At 44.5% G+C, this 15,676-nt stretch overlaps 1 protein-coding gene across 6 annotated transcripts in view; it reads right to left on the bottom strand.

Annotated features, from left to right (window-relative positions):
• The window catches only part of NFATC2IP (nuclear factor of activated T cells 2 interacting protein), a 748,854-nt gene that overhangs the window by 625,312 nt on the left and 107,866 nt on the right, over positions 1-15,676 (bottom strand). For all 6 annotated transcript variants that reach the window (XM_078652306.1, XM_078652304.1, XM_078652305.1 and 3 more), the window contains one exon: positions 539-3,427. In XM_078652306.1, the coding sequence (XP_078508432.1) occupies positions 539-3,427 (2,889 nt within the window). The remainder of the gene's footprint in view (positions 1-538; positions 3,428-15,676) is intronic.

Below are 15,676 nucleotides of genomic sequence, written 5' to 3' on the forward strand. Positions count from 1 at the left end.
TACGAGGAAATTGCACTTGTGTTTCGTCAGCATAGTGACAGAGGCATCATCAAGCAGCCAATTGAGATAGCAATATTTCAGGAGCCAATTCCTAACCAGCCCAATATTGTGATCACATCCACTCCAACCACCAGCATACGTTAGAAATGCTTTAAGGAATTACTGGAGCTTGAATAGGCCAGATGTTCATATTGAGAAGCTCACTACCCAATATATAAAATCTATTCATTCCAGGAAGGTTTTCCGGGGATTTGAGGCAACATCAGAGAATCCCTATGAGTTCCGAAAAGTTTATTCTAAGAGAAAAATGGGTCATCTCAAAGACTTACATAAGGGTATACCTGTAAGTTAAAGGACTTTTGGGATGAGCGATACACCGGTGTCAAGAGACTTAAGAGTGTAAGTGGCCCAGGAGGGAGGTTATGTTCTGGAGACTTAGATTGATGGCAATCTAATTTTGGGCATATACGAGAAAACCAAATTTAAAAGCATATGTGGTAAATACCTCATTCCCAAGTAATAAGTGGTGTTTACCTACCGCTTGCGCACAATTAATGCATGGGCCGGGTTCTGTCTCCGGAAATGCCTTGCTGCACGTCTCATCACTGCTTTCATCAGAAGGGATTTCTTGATATAGTCCACTGGTCACACTGCAGTCCAACGCACTGCTCGAAGTCATATTATGGACGAGTTCCTTGGAGTCCTTTTCAATACATGGTCTCTGATCACAAAGGTCATTTCCTGTGTCCTTACTAGGTGTCGTTATGGACAACTGTATGAGAGTGCCCATTACAGACATGCTCTGGGTGTCCTCAGGTGGTACACTCTCAGCGGGTATACCAGTAGTCTGCTTTGATGGAGCATTATTACCATGACCACAGAGTACCAACTGTGATGGGGTGAGTCGACCATGAAGTGCTTGCTGGCCTAGTCGCCTCCTCTTGAGCGGACAGGCCCGTTGTGTGCTGGCGTTCTTATTGGACCTCCTACATGAAGACTGGATTGGTTGGTTACCAACTGTGAGGACTGACTGTAATGTTGTGCTCATACAAGTCATGTCTTCGGTGGACTGTATTGATTTTGTAGTCCGAGAACCTTTGGGGTCTGACTGAATAGGAACGGCCAACCTGCGCGGGTCTTCTTTGGTTAATGGACTAATAGTGCAGTTGTTGGAGTTCTGCTTCAAAGCTGGAGCACAAGTTTGCACCGGCAATGACTGGCACCTGACTGGCATCCATGGGGCCAGCTGCATTGGCCGGACTTTGACAGGACGACTGGGCTGCACAGGGCTGCTTGCAGACAGTATGCCAATGACTGTCTGAGTTGACTTGCTCACAGCAAAGCTGCTGAGGTCTACTGTATTTATTGTGTTACGGGCTGGGCTCTCTAGCTGCACTGCCAGTGGTTCACCAGTGCAGACTAGCCCAGAGGCAGTCGTTGTCTGTATGCTATTGGTCATGCTGCTTGGAGCTTTCTGCAGTGGGGAGGCTCCACTGTGACTGTTTGATGTCCTTTGTATTGGTGTGGTACTCACTGGCCTGTATGGGGCCTTCTCCATTGTAGAGTTATTGGCTGAAATGTGGAAGGATGGTTGCACTGCTGTGCTACAGACTGAGCTGCAAGGGGTTATCTGTGTTTGCATGCTAGCAGTAGTGCTGCTAGATGAATTTTCTGGCTCTATAAAACTAGATGAACTTTTTAACGCTATTTGTATTGGTGTGGTACTTGCTGGGCGGCTGCGTGTAGTGGTCTGCAGTGGTGTGCCACCAGCTGGACTATCGGAGATTTGCAGCCGTGGTGTGCTACTATCTGGGCTTCTTGGGTCTGTTTGCATGTGTGCGCTATCAGATGGGGTGCTGGGCAAGGTTGGTCTTTGTATGGTAGTGCTGCTGGGGGCTGCCTGCATGTACGTACAACTTGCTAGGCTGCTTGAGAAGGTCTGTGTTGGTGTGGTACTGGTTGGGCCGCTTCGGGCATTCTGGGTCAGCATGCTACTAGCTGAACTGCTGGCGGATAGCTGTACTGATCGGCTCTTCCCAGTACCTGCAGGGTGTGGCTGCTGTGGTACCATCTCACTGGAATTGCTACAGTTTTGCTCCATCATTGCACCCAAAGTGCAACAGTGTAACTCAGGAGGTTTTTGAATAACTGGCATCCAGGGAGCCAGTGGCCATTGCCTGATTTTTACAGGGCCACTCGGTACTGGTTTCATTTGAGCACCTGTGGTAAAGTGTCTGACTGCCTGAGCTGGTGTTCCGATTGCTGTACTGTTGGTATCTGCTTGGATTGCTGTACTGTTGGTATCTGCATGGATTGGTGTATTCGTAGACGGAATGCCCGAGGCAGGCTCGCTTAGAGTCATCCTTTCTGTTCTTCCGAGGTCTGTCTGCATTGGTGCACTCCTAGCTGGGCTGCTCACTGCTGGGGTGTTCAGATTCATGGCTGAGCCATTGAGGGTAGGCTCTGTTGGCGTGCCGCCTACTGCAGTACTTGGAACTTGTGGTACTAGTCGGTCCTCACCAGTGCCGCTCAAAGCAGGCTGGCTTGGGATCGCCACGGCGGTGCTGGCTGGGGAGTTCGGTGTTGTGCTCCTCACACGGGTGACTGGAACTGCCTGCCCTGTGGTATTACTGGCCAGGTGGCTGGCAGATGTCTCCGTCAGGGTGTCCCTAGCAGGGCAGCTGATAGTTGTGTGTGCTGATGAGCCCAAAACACTTGCTGAGGTTGACTGAGGAGGTGACCTTTGAATCAACCCTCTGAAACGTCGTTCCACGTGAGGAAGATCAGAAGGTTGGCAGGGCTTTGATTTAGTATGAACGTTCACTTCACAGCCCTCAATGGGTCCCTTCGATCTAGTCATCTGCTTGCTTGTAGTAGGTACACTGGATCTAGTAACGATCTGTGACCCAGTATTCTTTGTAGAGGACCTGGGCCCCACTAGCACACTCTGGTCCGTAACGCGCCCTTTCCATTGGCCTCTGGGTTTGTTGGAATGGTTCCAACAGTGCTCAGCCGCCACTGGGGCATTGTGTGCTTTCAGCTCTTGAATTGCTTGCATGCCAATAGGACCACCGGGCCAGTTCCTTGGTATATTGATTGGTGTACCTAGGCAAACTCTGGGCCAGTACCACTGTGGAAATGCGGGGGTGTTCAGGAGACCTCTGGACCGGCTCCATGTCTGGTTCACTGGTGTGTGGAAGGGACTCCTGGGCCATGCAGAGTGTGGCTCCCAGACAGTCCCACCACCCCCTCCTGCACTGTGTGTGCCAGAGACTCCCCTTGGTCCACGTACTACAGGTGTGCTCAGGAGGCCTCTGGACCTGGTTAGCGGTGGGTTTCCCGTTGTAAACTGGTGACCATTGGATGATGAATTCCGCACGGGACATTTGGATCCAGTTCGTAAGTACTGATCACCGCGAGGATGGGCCTGCCAGAAAAAAAGTAAAGAAAGTTAATCTGATGGCTATTTTTCATTGACAAAGGTCACTCAATTGTTGATATGGCTGTAATACACCCCACCCCCCCACACCCTCCCCCATTATGCACCGGATTCAAATTATAGCCTGGTATGACAGCTCGTGCTAGTCTTGCAACTCCCATTTCAACACTGGCTATTTCGGTTGGAGACTTCCTTGCCATTTATGACTTGGCTACAAAAAGGTGGTTATGAAGCAGTCTGTATTTTCCTCCCCACTGCTTTGTAACCCTACTTTTACACTTCAAAAGTGCGAACCAGTTGCAGCACACAATGGCTATAATCTCCTCTCCATATTAATAAAAGCAGGATTTTGTAGAGTGAGGACCACTCCAGAGCCAGCGACATCACACAATCAGGACATTTTTCCAAGGGGGGGCAAAATGTTAACGTCATCACCATCCTCTGACATGATGTGTGCCAGGTGGGGCATAAGAAACACTGGGGCGCAGAACTAGGATATACTCAATTAAATGCCAGGAATCCAGGACATGTGACTGACCCTGCCACAGGCCAACAAACACCACATGTAGGGAAAACGCTAAACTTTCTGACAAGGTGCTTTATCTGTCTGCTAGGTGTGCAGACTTCTGGGTCCTCGATCCAACACCAATCAAGGCTGTCTTCAGCACGATTCGATTTTTATCAGAATACTTTAAATCAGCCTATGATTAAAGCACCAGATTAAATATACTGTATGCACAGTGTATGTTAGGGATTATTTGTAGCACACATTTACCAATATTGGCTTCTTGGTGCTAGAATTCATGATAACTTTTATCCAAAGTTAAAGCACAACGTCAAAGTTAGTAATTAATAATGCAGCAATCACACATGCTAGTGATTCGCCAGTGGGCGCTCCTTTTACTAGAATTCCCCGGGCATTGCTAAATTTTACACATTCAATTAATTTATACAAAATAAAATTTATAGGTCCAAATATTAGCTATATTTTTTAAAAGAAACTTAGAGTCCCTCTACGTGTTGTCAATGTCAAACTGACAACGTGCGCACGTTTAGGGTTACAATAATGGCCAGCTCCCTTATGCGGAAGCCGGGCACCATAAATGTGTGGCACATGCGGTGCCCGCAGTGGCGCCACATCACAGGTCCAGGGATGCTGAGTCTTACACAGTGGTCGAAGTGGGGGAAAAAGTAGGGAAACAGTGGGCGGAGAATCAGAGGGCGGGAATAACCCAAGGATTGGATCTGTGGGTGGAGCCAGAGGTCTGGCTAGAATGCGCAGACATCCCAATTTTTAGCATTTGTTTGGCATTTCACTGCGCAGTTTAATCAACCAATGGATACACATGATTATTTAAGGTTATAATGAGTTATTGACATTAAAATATGTTCACAAAGAGGGCTATGCTTCTAATTACAGAATGTACCAAATACGATAAAATGTGGAAACATAAGCCATTTGTCTCCGAGCCATGGCGTCTGTCATCAGCACTTCTCCCTTTTTCCACAACAGCAGTTCAAACATGAATGGCAAAATATTCTAGTCTGCAAATGTTTTCTCAATAATTATGGCTCTGCTATATTTGCCTCCTAATGCAAGATCTGCTGCATGATCTGACCATTTAAACTAATAAATTGTTTGTAGCACAAACATATCAAAAGTTAATATAAAATGTGACTTGTGTTGCTGCGGAGTGGATGGCCTATTGTAAAGGTTGACTGTCACCTTCCTCACTGCTGCGTTTGTATGTTAAACTGGTACTAATTAGGCAAAATCTTTCCAGAGACTGTTAGCATGTGTACACACGTCAAATAAAATTTCTAAAAATATACTGCATTACGCTGCAGCCTTTTTTTAAATGCATAATTTAGTCAATACTACGGCATAATGTTGTCATCCTTTGCTGCATAATAAATTCCAGTGGCTCCACAGCAGGCAGCACATGTTAAAAGTGCTTGTAAATGAAGCAGGGAGACTGAAGTTTGCAGACTTAGTTTGGTGTACGTGCAAATCATGCATAGCCAATCCCTGGTGAGTTGCAGCTACTGCTGCTGAAACAAGGCCAATGGAGGTACCTATGGGTGAGGCAGACTGGCCTCAAGGGCAGGGCCAGCCATAGCACTGGTGTGTCCTATGCATTAATGTTTGTTAGTGCCCCCCAATGACCACCTCTGCCATGGATTCCCTCACTACCACCCTTTAACTGCCCCCCAAGTCTCCATAACCACTCTCTCAGATGCATTTAATTTGATTTACAGCGCCACTCATACCATTGTAGGCTGTCTGAGCACTTTACATTACACACATTACACAGAGACAATCAATGTGTGTAAATCACTGTTTAGAAAATGATACATAAGACTAAGGACTACTAGGTGTAGGAGTCACATGACAACCATACTAGTAGCCCTTATGGTTTTATAGTGATTGGTCTGGAGAAACAATACCCGGAATTTAAAACTTAATACCATGGTTGGGGATTCTCATTAATAATCAGAATTGATTTCTGTCCAAAAGGACACTTTTTGGGACATTAGGATAATCAAAGACTGGGGGGGGGGGAACATAACGCTCTAATTTACACCTTGCAGTTTGTGTGCAGCTCTTAGATGATAGTTAATAGCTCACTGTTCTAAGTTAGGATTTTAACTTATAAACTGCAAGTAACAAAAGGATCTCCGACAAAAGCAGTAGCCCACTGACCTATTTACATTATGTGCACTTTGTGATCTGCATGGCGCATGTTCTTTGCAGCCGGTACATTAACCCTCTGAGTTACCTTTCCATGAGTCAAAACTTCCACTAGACAAAATTCTGATCTCTCTCTAGGAAGAACATTAGTCAGAGTCGTCATGACATTTTTATTGTTGCCGAAAATTGCTTGAGGCCAGGAAGGAGGAAGCAAGCGTTTTTAAAACCATTATATAGTTGCAAACATGATGCCTGCACCTAAAATCAGCACCCGGTGCGGTCACACTGGTTGCACCGCCCTAGAGCTGGCCCTTCAAGGGTCCTGTGACCTCAGTGACTTGTTCTAGGGTGTGCTGCTTCATAGGCCTGCCCGCAAGACTGGAGGTGAACTTCAGTATGGATAGTGGTGGACAAGGCTTGAAGGTTAACCTACACTTGTCATGCTAGGGTCCACCTGCTGGTGCGAAGACACCAGGACTTCTAAGGTGTGGCGAAGCCTTCTAAGGTCTAGCATGTGATTGTGCTCTCGTAGGAGAGTGGTCTGGTGGGCTGGTTATTAGAACTGAACCTGGTTCCCAGTTCCAAATTTAGCAGCTCTGACCATAGTGCCACATCCTCTCACCCACTGAACACCGTACTGCCCCACTGAGAAAAACTCCCACTGTCTTCAACTACAACCCAATTGTTGCCCGCTATAAACACCTGGGTGCGGCTCAATTTATATTACGCACTAGACAAGAGCAATATGTGGCCTACAAAAAAAAAGTAACATCCTGGAAAAAGCAAACACTTATAGGGAATGCAAAATTTAGCAAACAATAGGAAATGTAAGCAGGAACAACATGGTTACCTTAATGCCTTTACCCTCACTATTCAGAAATCAGTGAGTGCTTGTGCCTGAAAAGATAATGACACGACTACAGGGCCCTGAATGGACCCATTTCAACTGCCATTGCTTATATCCTTACAAAACATAAGCAGGATGGTAAAAAGACCACATCCCTGGACGCAGAGCTGCAGCACACATTTTGTTTTCCAATCCACACATTGCAGTACCTCCAGGATTGGAGCACTAGTTCCAAGTCCAGGGAAAACAGACAAGAAAACAAAAATAGCGCTTCACTGGCCAACTCTATAAAAGTGGCGCTAATGTGTTTCAGTGTGAATAAAATCAGTTTGGCTAGTTTGCTACCACTCTGTCTTACTTTATTTAGTTATTTATCTATTTTTCATATTTTTAGCCTTTTATTCCCAATGCTGCACTTTGGAATTAAAATGTCAGAAAACCGACATTTCCTGCAAAAGCGTCTTTCTTTTTTGGAACCATTTCACAGGGAAGCAAATAAAAGAAAGGAGAGGAAAGAGTGAGAACCCCGTCTTGAAGTCGTGGTTTTCATGGGTGTCCGCAGGGGGGCAAGGAGGGTCGCTCCAGGGGGGGGGCAAGCGCCCCTCCTTGCCCCCCCCCCCCCCCCCCCCCCTGCAGCCGCCCATGCTGGAGCGCTCGGCACGGGAAGGACGATCAAGATCCTGGGCACGAGGCAAAGCGAGAGAACAGATTCTTATTGGGAAGATCATTGAATGGGCTGGGAATGCAGTGATTTGGGTGTGTGAAGGACAAGATCAGACTACAGGTTATTCTTTTTTTACGAAATCCCCTTATCTTTTAGGGAAAAGACCGCAAGGCATGGTGGAACGTGCAGATACTGGAAGCTTTCCCCTGGCTCAGGTTCCACTTTAAGGGATACAAACCATTTCAGAACTGTGCCTTTACTCCATCATAACCACAAAGCCCCAAATTACAAAATACAGGTTTTGGGACTGCAAAATATTTCTGAACATCCACCCTTCTTTCTTAAGACTGCCTAGATTTAAGCCTGGGTGAGACCGGATTAATTCTAGAGCAACAAATGGAAGCAAAATTTAGAAGCTGCCAAAGAATTCAGGCAAGGACAGCTGTTTCACTGAGCAGGAGAAATAGCACAAGTATTGAGGTTGGAAGAAATTCGGTTTTAGCAGGCAGTGTGAAGCTGTAGTGCTCGTTGCAGAGTCTTTCTATACCTATACCTGCAGTTAAGAGTATACTTGATTCTTGGGTAAAGGATGTAGCTTTACGGCTAGAGCAGTCTACTTTGAACCCTCCTCATGCCTAACAAAACAAGCATTTGCAATGCAATCGGTCTGGCCTTTGGGACCTTATATGTATTTAGCTATGCAGCACATTAGCCTGGGTGCTGAAACATCTACTGTTCAACATGGAAGGAAAGTAAGCACCATCCTGCATGGCACGCCAGGTATGGGACCACATGGAGAGAAATATTGCCTTTCAGCAGGAAATGGTATTGTCCAAAGCCCTGTTTTTAATATAAAATCAGGGCCTTCGTTGGTCAGGTCATAGAAAATACAAGATTTAAAAAATATATATGGTCTACGGGTGCTCATGGAAGACCATTTTTATGGACTGAAATCTAGAGAATACTAAGGACTAGACTCTAGAGAATGCTAAAGGGATTACTGACATCTGTTGGTTGTTTGTCCTATGAAGAAAGTTAAATCGAGGCAGTTGGAAGAAAAATAAAAAAAATCAAAGTCCTGTTCACGCCCACGTGTGTTATATACAGTGCGAGTGAGTACATATGGTCCTAAATATACATCAAGTAAAACGCATTGGTGCTGCAGCTGAACTTAAACACTTGGTGGTTGGTTAGATGGGCGCTATTACTGCATATAGCGAAGAGCATTGTTAAATTCGCCCGTTGGACCGCCATTCAGACTTTTCACACTGCATCAGGTCTTCGTGGCATTATACTTCTTCGCCTTTTACTTCTGTACAACTATTTTCATCACAAAATGTATGGGGCAGGTGGGTAAATGTTCCCCTCACGGTCAGACGTCTCTGGTTCAAAGTGGGTTGCTGTACTTTACTGCGATACTGGATTAGTACAACAAAAGAGACGATTGCCCATGTGTGTTGGGGGAGGGGGGGATAACCGGCAGGAATTTGGCCAAGGACAAACCATAAAGACAAAGTAAATGCTTGCGTCACCCGTGCATAGCTGGTCTGTTTTTGTAGTTTCTGTGCAGAGCCTGGAAAGAAGCTAGTCTCATACTTCACGGTGCGTGGGCGAACCCTTCGCCCAACAGGTGCGGTCTTGCTACCATAAAACAAGCATTAGCATAGCCAATAGGTCTCGCCTTTGGGACTTTAAGTGTTTTGCCGGACCTATTGGCTTTGCCAATGTGTTTAGGCTATGTTGTAGAGCAGTGTACCTGCTGTGCAGCATGTTGAAAAGTTATAATAAAGTTTAAAGCATTTTGGTTACTTTATATGGCCATCCTGTGAACGATGTCACAATAAGTGTCAGACCCATGGCAGAAATGATGAAACATTGTTGGCGATTGCTAGATATGTAGTGCCAGTACTAGGTAAAGAGAACAGTTTTTCCTTTCCCTAGCAAGGTGAAAAGAGACACCAACCTTTTATTTTTAAATATATTCTTGTACTTGTAGTTTAGATTTTACTCCTAGATGCAGATTTACAAACCCTGTACCAGGATCCAAAGAAAATAGGACTGACCGAGCTACTAATGTACGACGTAAGGACATTTTAATCTATTAAAACAAGTTAAATGGGCACGTTCATATAAGGAGTTTAGCGCCAAATCAAGGTGCAAATAACCGTTCTGGCTGTTAACAGTTTTCCTGCAAAGCAGAACCTTCATTTTAAATTCAATAATTTCAAGTAAAAATCCCGAATGAAGTCATAGCCTTACGCCATTTCTGCTGTGAACCATCCACATAACCGGAGCAGTAGCTGTGGCGATTACATCCAGTCACCCTCGAAGGAAGCAGCATTCCCCGTGTAGGGGCTGGGGTGCTCAAAGCTGACCCCTCACCTGAGTCCCCGTGCCTTCAAAACAAGGGCATATATGGTAAAGAGTCCATTGTGCTAAGCATGAGTGTGTTTCACCCCATACTTACAATCCTAACCAGCATTGGCAAAGCCTATAGGTCTGGTTTGGACTTCTTGTAACACATAAATAAGTCTGATTTGGAATTTTGCAGACCCATTCCCTTTGCCAATGCTTTTTCGCAGAAGCATGGCAGCAGGATGAGAAGTGACCAGTTGACACTGACCAGTATAGCTAGGGAAGACCTGGTTGCAGGTGGCATTCATCTTATAGGACATGACAGCCTGTCCCGGGAGGGGGGGGAAGAAGAGCAGGGCAGGTCCAGGGCACATTCAAGTGGCAAAGGTGCTGAATTCCGGGAAGAAACAAGTGTGCAAGAGAAATGTAGAGTGCGTGGGAGGAAAACAGAGGAGCAAACACGGCGTGGAGAAAAGGATGAACAAACAAGGCAGAGGGAAATAAAAGAGCACATACAGCGCAGAGAAAAAAAAGAAAAGGGGAGCACGAGGGGTGGGACTGGGGCAGTCAGGGAAGGTTTGAGGGGCACTGAGCAGAGCTGGCTGAGCATACTTCCCCCAGAAACAGCTGAACAGAGTGAGAATTCGGCATTTGTGATTCTGCGAAAGGTTGCCTGGGAAATCCGGTTGAGGGATCGACCCAGAGTGTGCCCTTTTAACCGGCAATATGGAGATCGGGATGGAGATTAGCTGCAAGATTCGGGTAGATGAAAGTCTTTCTTCGTTTTGAGAGAGAAAAGGAGACTGTCAGTAGGAGATAAAGTTCCACTGGTTGAATGTCGTAAAGGCAGCTTGGTAGATGAGCCAGAGAGAAGGAGCTACAAGACCCGCGACTGTAAGACTCGCTCTTTGGAGGGGGAGGAGCGTCTGAGCACGTGCTTGGGAGAGCAAGCGAGAGAAAAGCCAGATGGCGCCCGATCGAGCAATGCGAGGAATGCGTGTTACTGTGTGCGTAACTGCACACTCTAGGCCAGCAAAAGCTTGTGGTCTGATTACTAAAGCCCACTCACTAAATGTCTCGCCAGACCAATGCATGCACTGGCTCAGGCGAGGCCTGAAAACCTCTGGAGGTGCAATCCCGCCACATCCTGCAGGGTGCTCACCCAAACACCACCCCCAAAAGGAGACATAGAAGAGCTCACATGCGGCGCTGCCACCTCCCCACAGGCCTTTTAGAATTACCACAAGGCCCAGCAGATTTCGGATGACGTGGCATTGGAGGGTGGCTGGCACTGAGCTATCTAGGGACTGCAAACAAAGGGGAGCTGCACACACGGGGGGCCACAACGCACAAGGAACTCAAACGTGTGATATATATATATATATATATGAATGAGAACATCTCCAAATATGTTGATTTTTTTCTTCAATCACATATGTTTTCTCTCCCCTCATTTTTGAAAGACACTACAGATGTATTGGTTAAGGTCAGTCATATCACTTGGTGTCCTGATTTTTGTTTTCTGGTGATGGATATTGAGGCACTTTACACCAGCATCAACCACGAGCAGGGCCTTGAGGCAGTTGAATATTTTTTGGATGGCCGGGAGGCAGGTTTTAGAGATCATAACCTCATGCTTGTGGAAATGATACGGTTATGCCTGTTCAATAACTATTTCCAATTTGGTAAGGAATTCTATCAGGAACGTTGGGTGGCCATGGGTTCATGCTTCTCCCCCAGCTATTCTTGTCTCCACGTTGGCTGGTGGGAGAAGCATGTTCTTGGGGTCACTCACGCACACTGGCTTCCTCACTTGGTGCATTACTGGCGCTTTATTGATGATATTTTCATCATATGGCGAGGCACTAAGGAACAGGCAGCATCATTTGTAAGTGACATCAATGTCAATGACAGGAATCTCAAGTTCACGGCCAATATCACATCTGATTTGGCTGAATTCTTGGACGTCCAGCTTTACATTGACCGGGACACCATACAGACTAAACTCCATAGAAAAAGCACTGCAGGTAATTCCATCTTGCATGCCCGCAGTGCTCACCCACTTCATACCATCAACAGCATACCTTTGGGTGAATTCATCAGAATCAAACGAATTTGCAGTAGCCCTGACAGTTTAGAGCAATGTTTGAATGAATCTAGGACTAGATTCCTTAGCCGGGGTTACAGCAGAGCCATTTTAGATCAGGCGTTGTGTAAGGTACGTGCTCGCTCACGAGAGGACCTTCTTATTCCTAAAAGTAGGGAGATTTCAGATCCTACTGAACAGGGCTCTGTTCGTTTTATTACCACTTTTTGTTCCCAGATATCCAAGATCAGTATCATCCGATCTGAGTGGCCAATTGTATTAACTGATGTTATCCTAGCTCCATTTCTACCTAAATTACCAGCAATAACTTTTAGGAGGGCTCCTATGAAAGATGCATTAGATGGAACCCAACCGGAATTGCCCCCTAAAACCAATTGGTTGAATAAATCTGTTTTTTTAGATGCACTTCGTGCCGTGCTTGCACATTTGCGGTGAATGGAACCCATTATACATCGGCTTTCAATGACAGGTTGATCCCAATAAGAGAACATCTGACATGTCGCAGTGATTATGTAGTATACCAGCTAACTTGCACATGTTCTTTGTCATATTGGGAGTACTAAACTCCCTGCACACCAGCGTATTCTGCAGCACATCCGAGCTATTGTTAACTCAGATATGAATTACCCGGTGGCTCGCCACATCAAAGCGGTCCACGACAAGAAATTGAAAGATCTGAAATATACCTTGTTGTGTTCCGTAGCTAACCCAGGCAGAGGTGGGGATCGTGAGAAATTACTTCGTCAAAAAGAGGCATTTTTCATTCTGTTGTTGGATACCCGGGCCCCTAAGGGGCTAAATGCTTTTGATGAATTACACCATTTTCTATGATTTGTATACTTCTCACCTGACCGTATATTGAAAAAGCAATGTTCATTTTTTTGGCATTTTTCCATTCGTTGTAACGATTCTGTCTGTTGTATCTTGCTTGCTAACATTTATAGTTTTCATATTAGTTCTTCCGCAGCCAATATCATGTATTTCATTGTATCATGCAATGGATTTTAAGCATTTGCACTTTAGCACTTAGGCACTTTTTTCCATCACTCAATTAACGTGGTATTTGTGACAGGGGTTTGTCAGCAAATTTTACTCAGCAAGAATATAATCAACTCCTTTGTGACTGATGATAAATAGAATGTTTTGAATGCACTTGCAATTAATTGTTCCAACATACTGATTTATTGTCATTTTTGATGTATCAGTTGTGGTTTACACTCTTTTTTTCTTTATTGTTTAAGTCCTTAGGTACATGAGTTGAAAGCATAATTGGTTTTGATTCTGTATGATTATGCGTTATACTGATTTATACAAATTTGTGACATGACACATGAGCACTATGCTCTTATTCTTTATTCCCCTGTTTCCATTCATGTAAACACACATTTTGAGTGATATGATTACTTTAATTACAAATTGTATGCCTATTTGCTTTGGGGCAACCCTTGCGTCCTGTTTCTTTAGGCGCTTGGGCTTTTAATTTCAATTTAATGCACGTCCTACTCCTGACGCGTCATGTGATCAAGCTCCGCTTGCGGAGCGAAACGCGTCAGGGAGGGCACTCGCTCTTGTACTTGAACTGCAATTAAATGGATTGCTGGCATTGACTCCTGTGATGTGGCTTTTGTTCGTGTTTACGATTTAACTAAACACTTTCTGATTGAAGACGAGGTCCGCGCCTGTTGTCACAGACACAGAGAGATATAGATATAGATATAGATATAGATTCTCACTCCTCCGTGATCACGAAAGTAATGGGCGCACTCGCTCTGGTTTTCCACAATTCCATTTATTTAGTTCTGTTTCAGCATGAAAACAAACAAGTTTTTTCATGATATTTGAAGCAACCAATAACATTGGATGTTGCCTCACATCCTGTTTTCAAACTCTGAGCATTGTGGTTTTTGTAGTTTTTATATTAAAAAGAGTCTTTAAGTGGAGTTACACCATTCAAATTTACATGGAAAACCCAGTGACCCTTATTTTATTTCGTAACACGGTAAACTTTTTTCAATTTACTTTTGTTTTATATTTTTTCTTTATTTGGTATTTTCCATTGTCCCTTTTTACCTCCCTCCAGTGGGATTTGTCACTTTTAAGTCCATCTTTCTGGGACCCTTGAGGAAAGTGATCGTGAGCAAGGTGCCAGGAGCACTGAAACGCGTACATCGTTTGTTTTCATGCTGAAACAGAACTAAATAAATGGAATTGTGGAAAACCAGAGCGAGTGCGCCCATTACTTTTGTGATCACGGAGGAGTGAGAAATTATTAACGGCGAGGTTCCGCCGTAGGGCACGCACCCACACTGAGAATATATATATATATATATATATATTCCTTCCGTTTGGTCCACAGGGCGGGCTTCCAGGCGCTCTTATGGCGGTGCATGTGGAGCACGGCAGAACCAAGCCGTGATTAAATAATTCCAGTTGGAGCAAACCAGCGAGGAGGAGATCGTGAAAAAATAATGAGACAAAAAGAATCAAAGCATATAATGAGCTTTCGGACCCTGAATCCTCATGGGCTTAACCTGGATGAGGAACTTCATTGCCATCTCTGAACTCAAAACCCAAAGAAAAGAAAAAATATGAACTCTCCCTCTCAAAACTTTTATCAAACTTTCACTCTATATGAACTAACTTAAGGGCACAAATGTGTTTGTTTAATTTTCCTTTTATTCAGATACACAGAATTAATAGGAATGCAAAAGTGACATGTGAAAATACAATAAGAACCAATATTGTCAATTGAATAACCCACTGGAGGGTGAGATCATAGGAAATTATGAATTTTTATGGATTAGTAATTGTGAATTGGATACCCACTAGAGGGCTGAATTAATAGGTATGATTTATAACTGAGTGTAGCCACTAGAGGACGAAATTATTTGTTGATTCTTTTGTTCGGATTAATTTCATAATGTGGAAATGAGAAAATAATTACGATTTGATTCATTGTTTGGTCAAAAAACTACATGTCCCATAATTCCTGTGCCACTAACAGGAAGTGATGTATCGAAAAGGAGGATTTTTTTTATTTAAACTTAGCAAAAAAATGTAGTGATGGTTTCCTGTGAGCAAGGTCTCCGTAGAGACCGAAACGCGTTAGGTGTTGCTGGCTTGCTAATAATCATAATAAATCTAAAACCGATCTACTAAATTTTGGTGTACGGCTGGAATTGATAATATCCGGGAGTGCATGGAGACGTAATTCCCCTCACGGGGTAACTGGAATAATGTATATATATTTATTTATTTCGGCTCAAATTTCTTCCAAACGAAAGAACTGACTGCACACCATATGTGGGAGATCAAACGGATTTATTTAAACCGTTACTGCAAAAGGACGCGATTCGGCTTTGCGCCTTCTTCTTGCTGCTAAGCACAGTTACCCGCCACAATCTTTTAAATAAAGTTGAAGGCGACAAACATCATTGACATAAATGATGGACAAATGTATGTGTTTTACTGTGGCAATTCAGAAAAGGGGGTGGTGATGGACAGAGCATCTGAGTTAAACAGAACACTCATACCCAGTCAAAAGATCAGGGCTTGATCCATCACCGTTTTTT

This window comes from Lissotriton helveticus, chromosome 7 (assembly GCF_964261635.1).
Source record: "Lissotriton helveticus chromosome 7, aLisHel1.1, whole genome shotgun sequence".
NCBI classification, from domain to species: domain Eukaryota; kingdom Metazoa; phylum Chordata; class Amphibia; order Caudata; family Salamandridae; genus Lissotriton; species Lissotriton helveticus.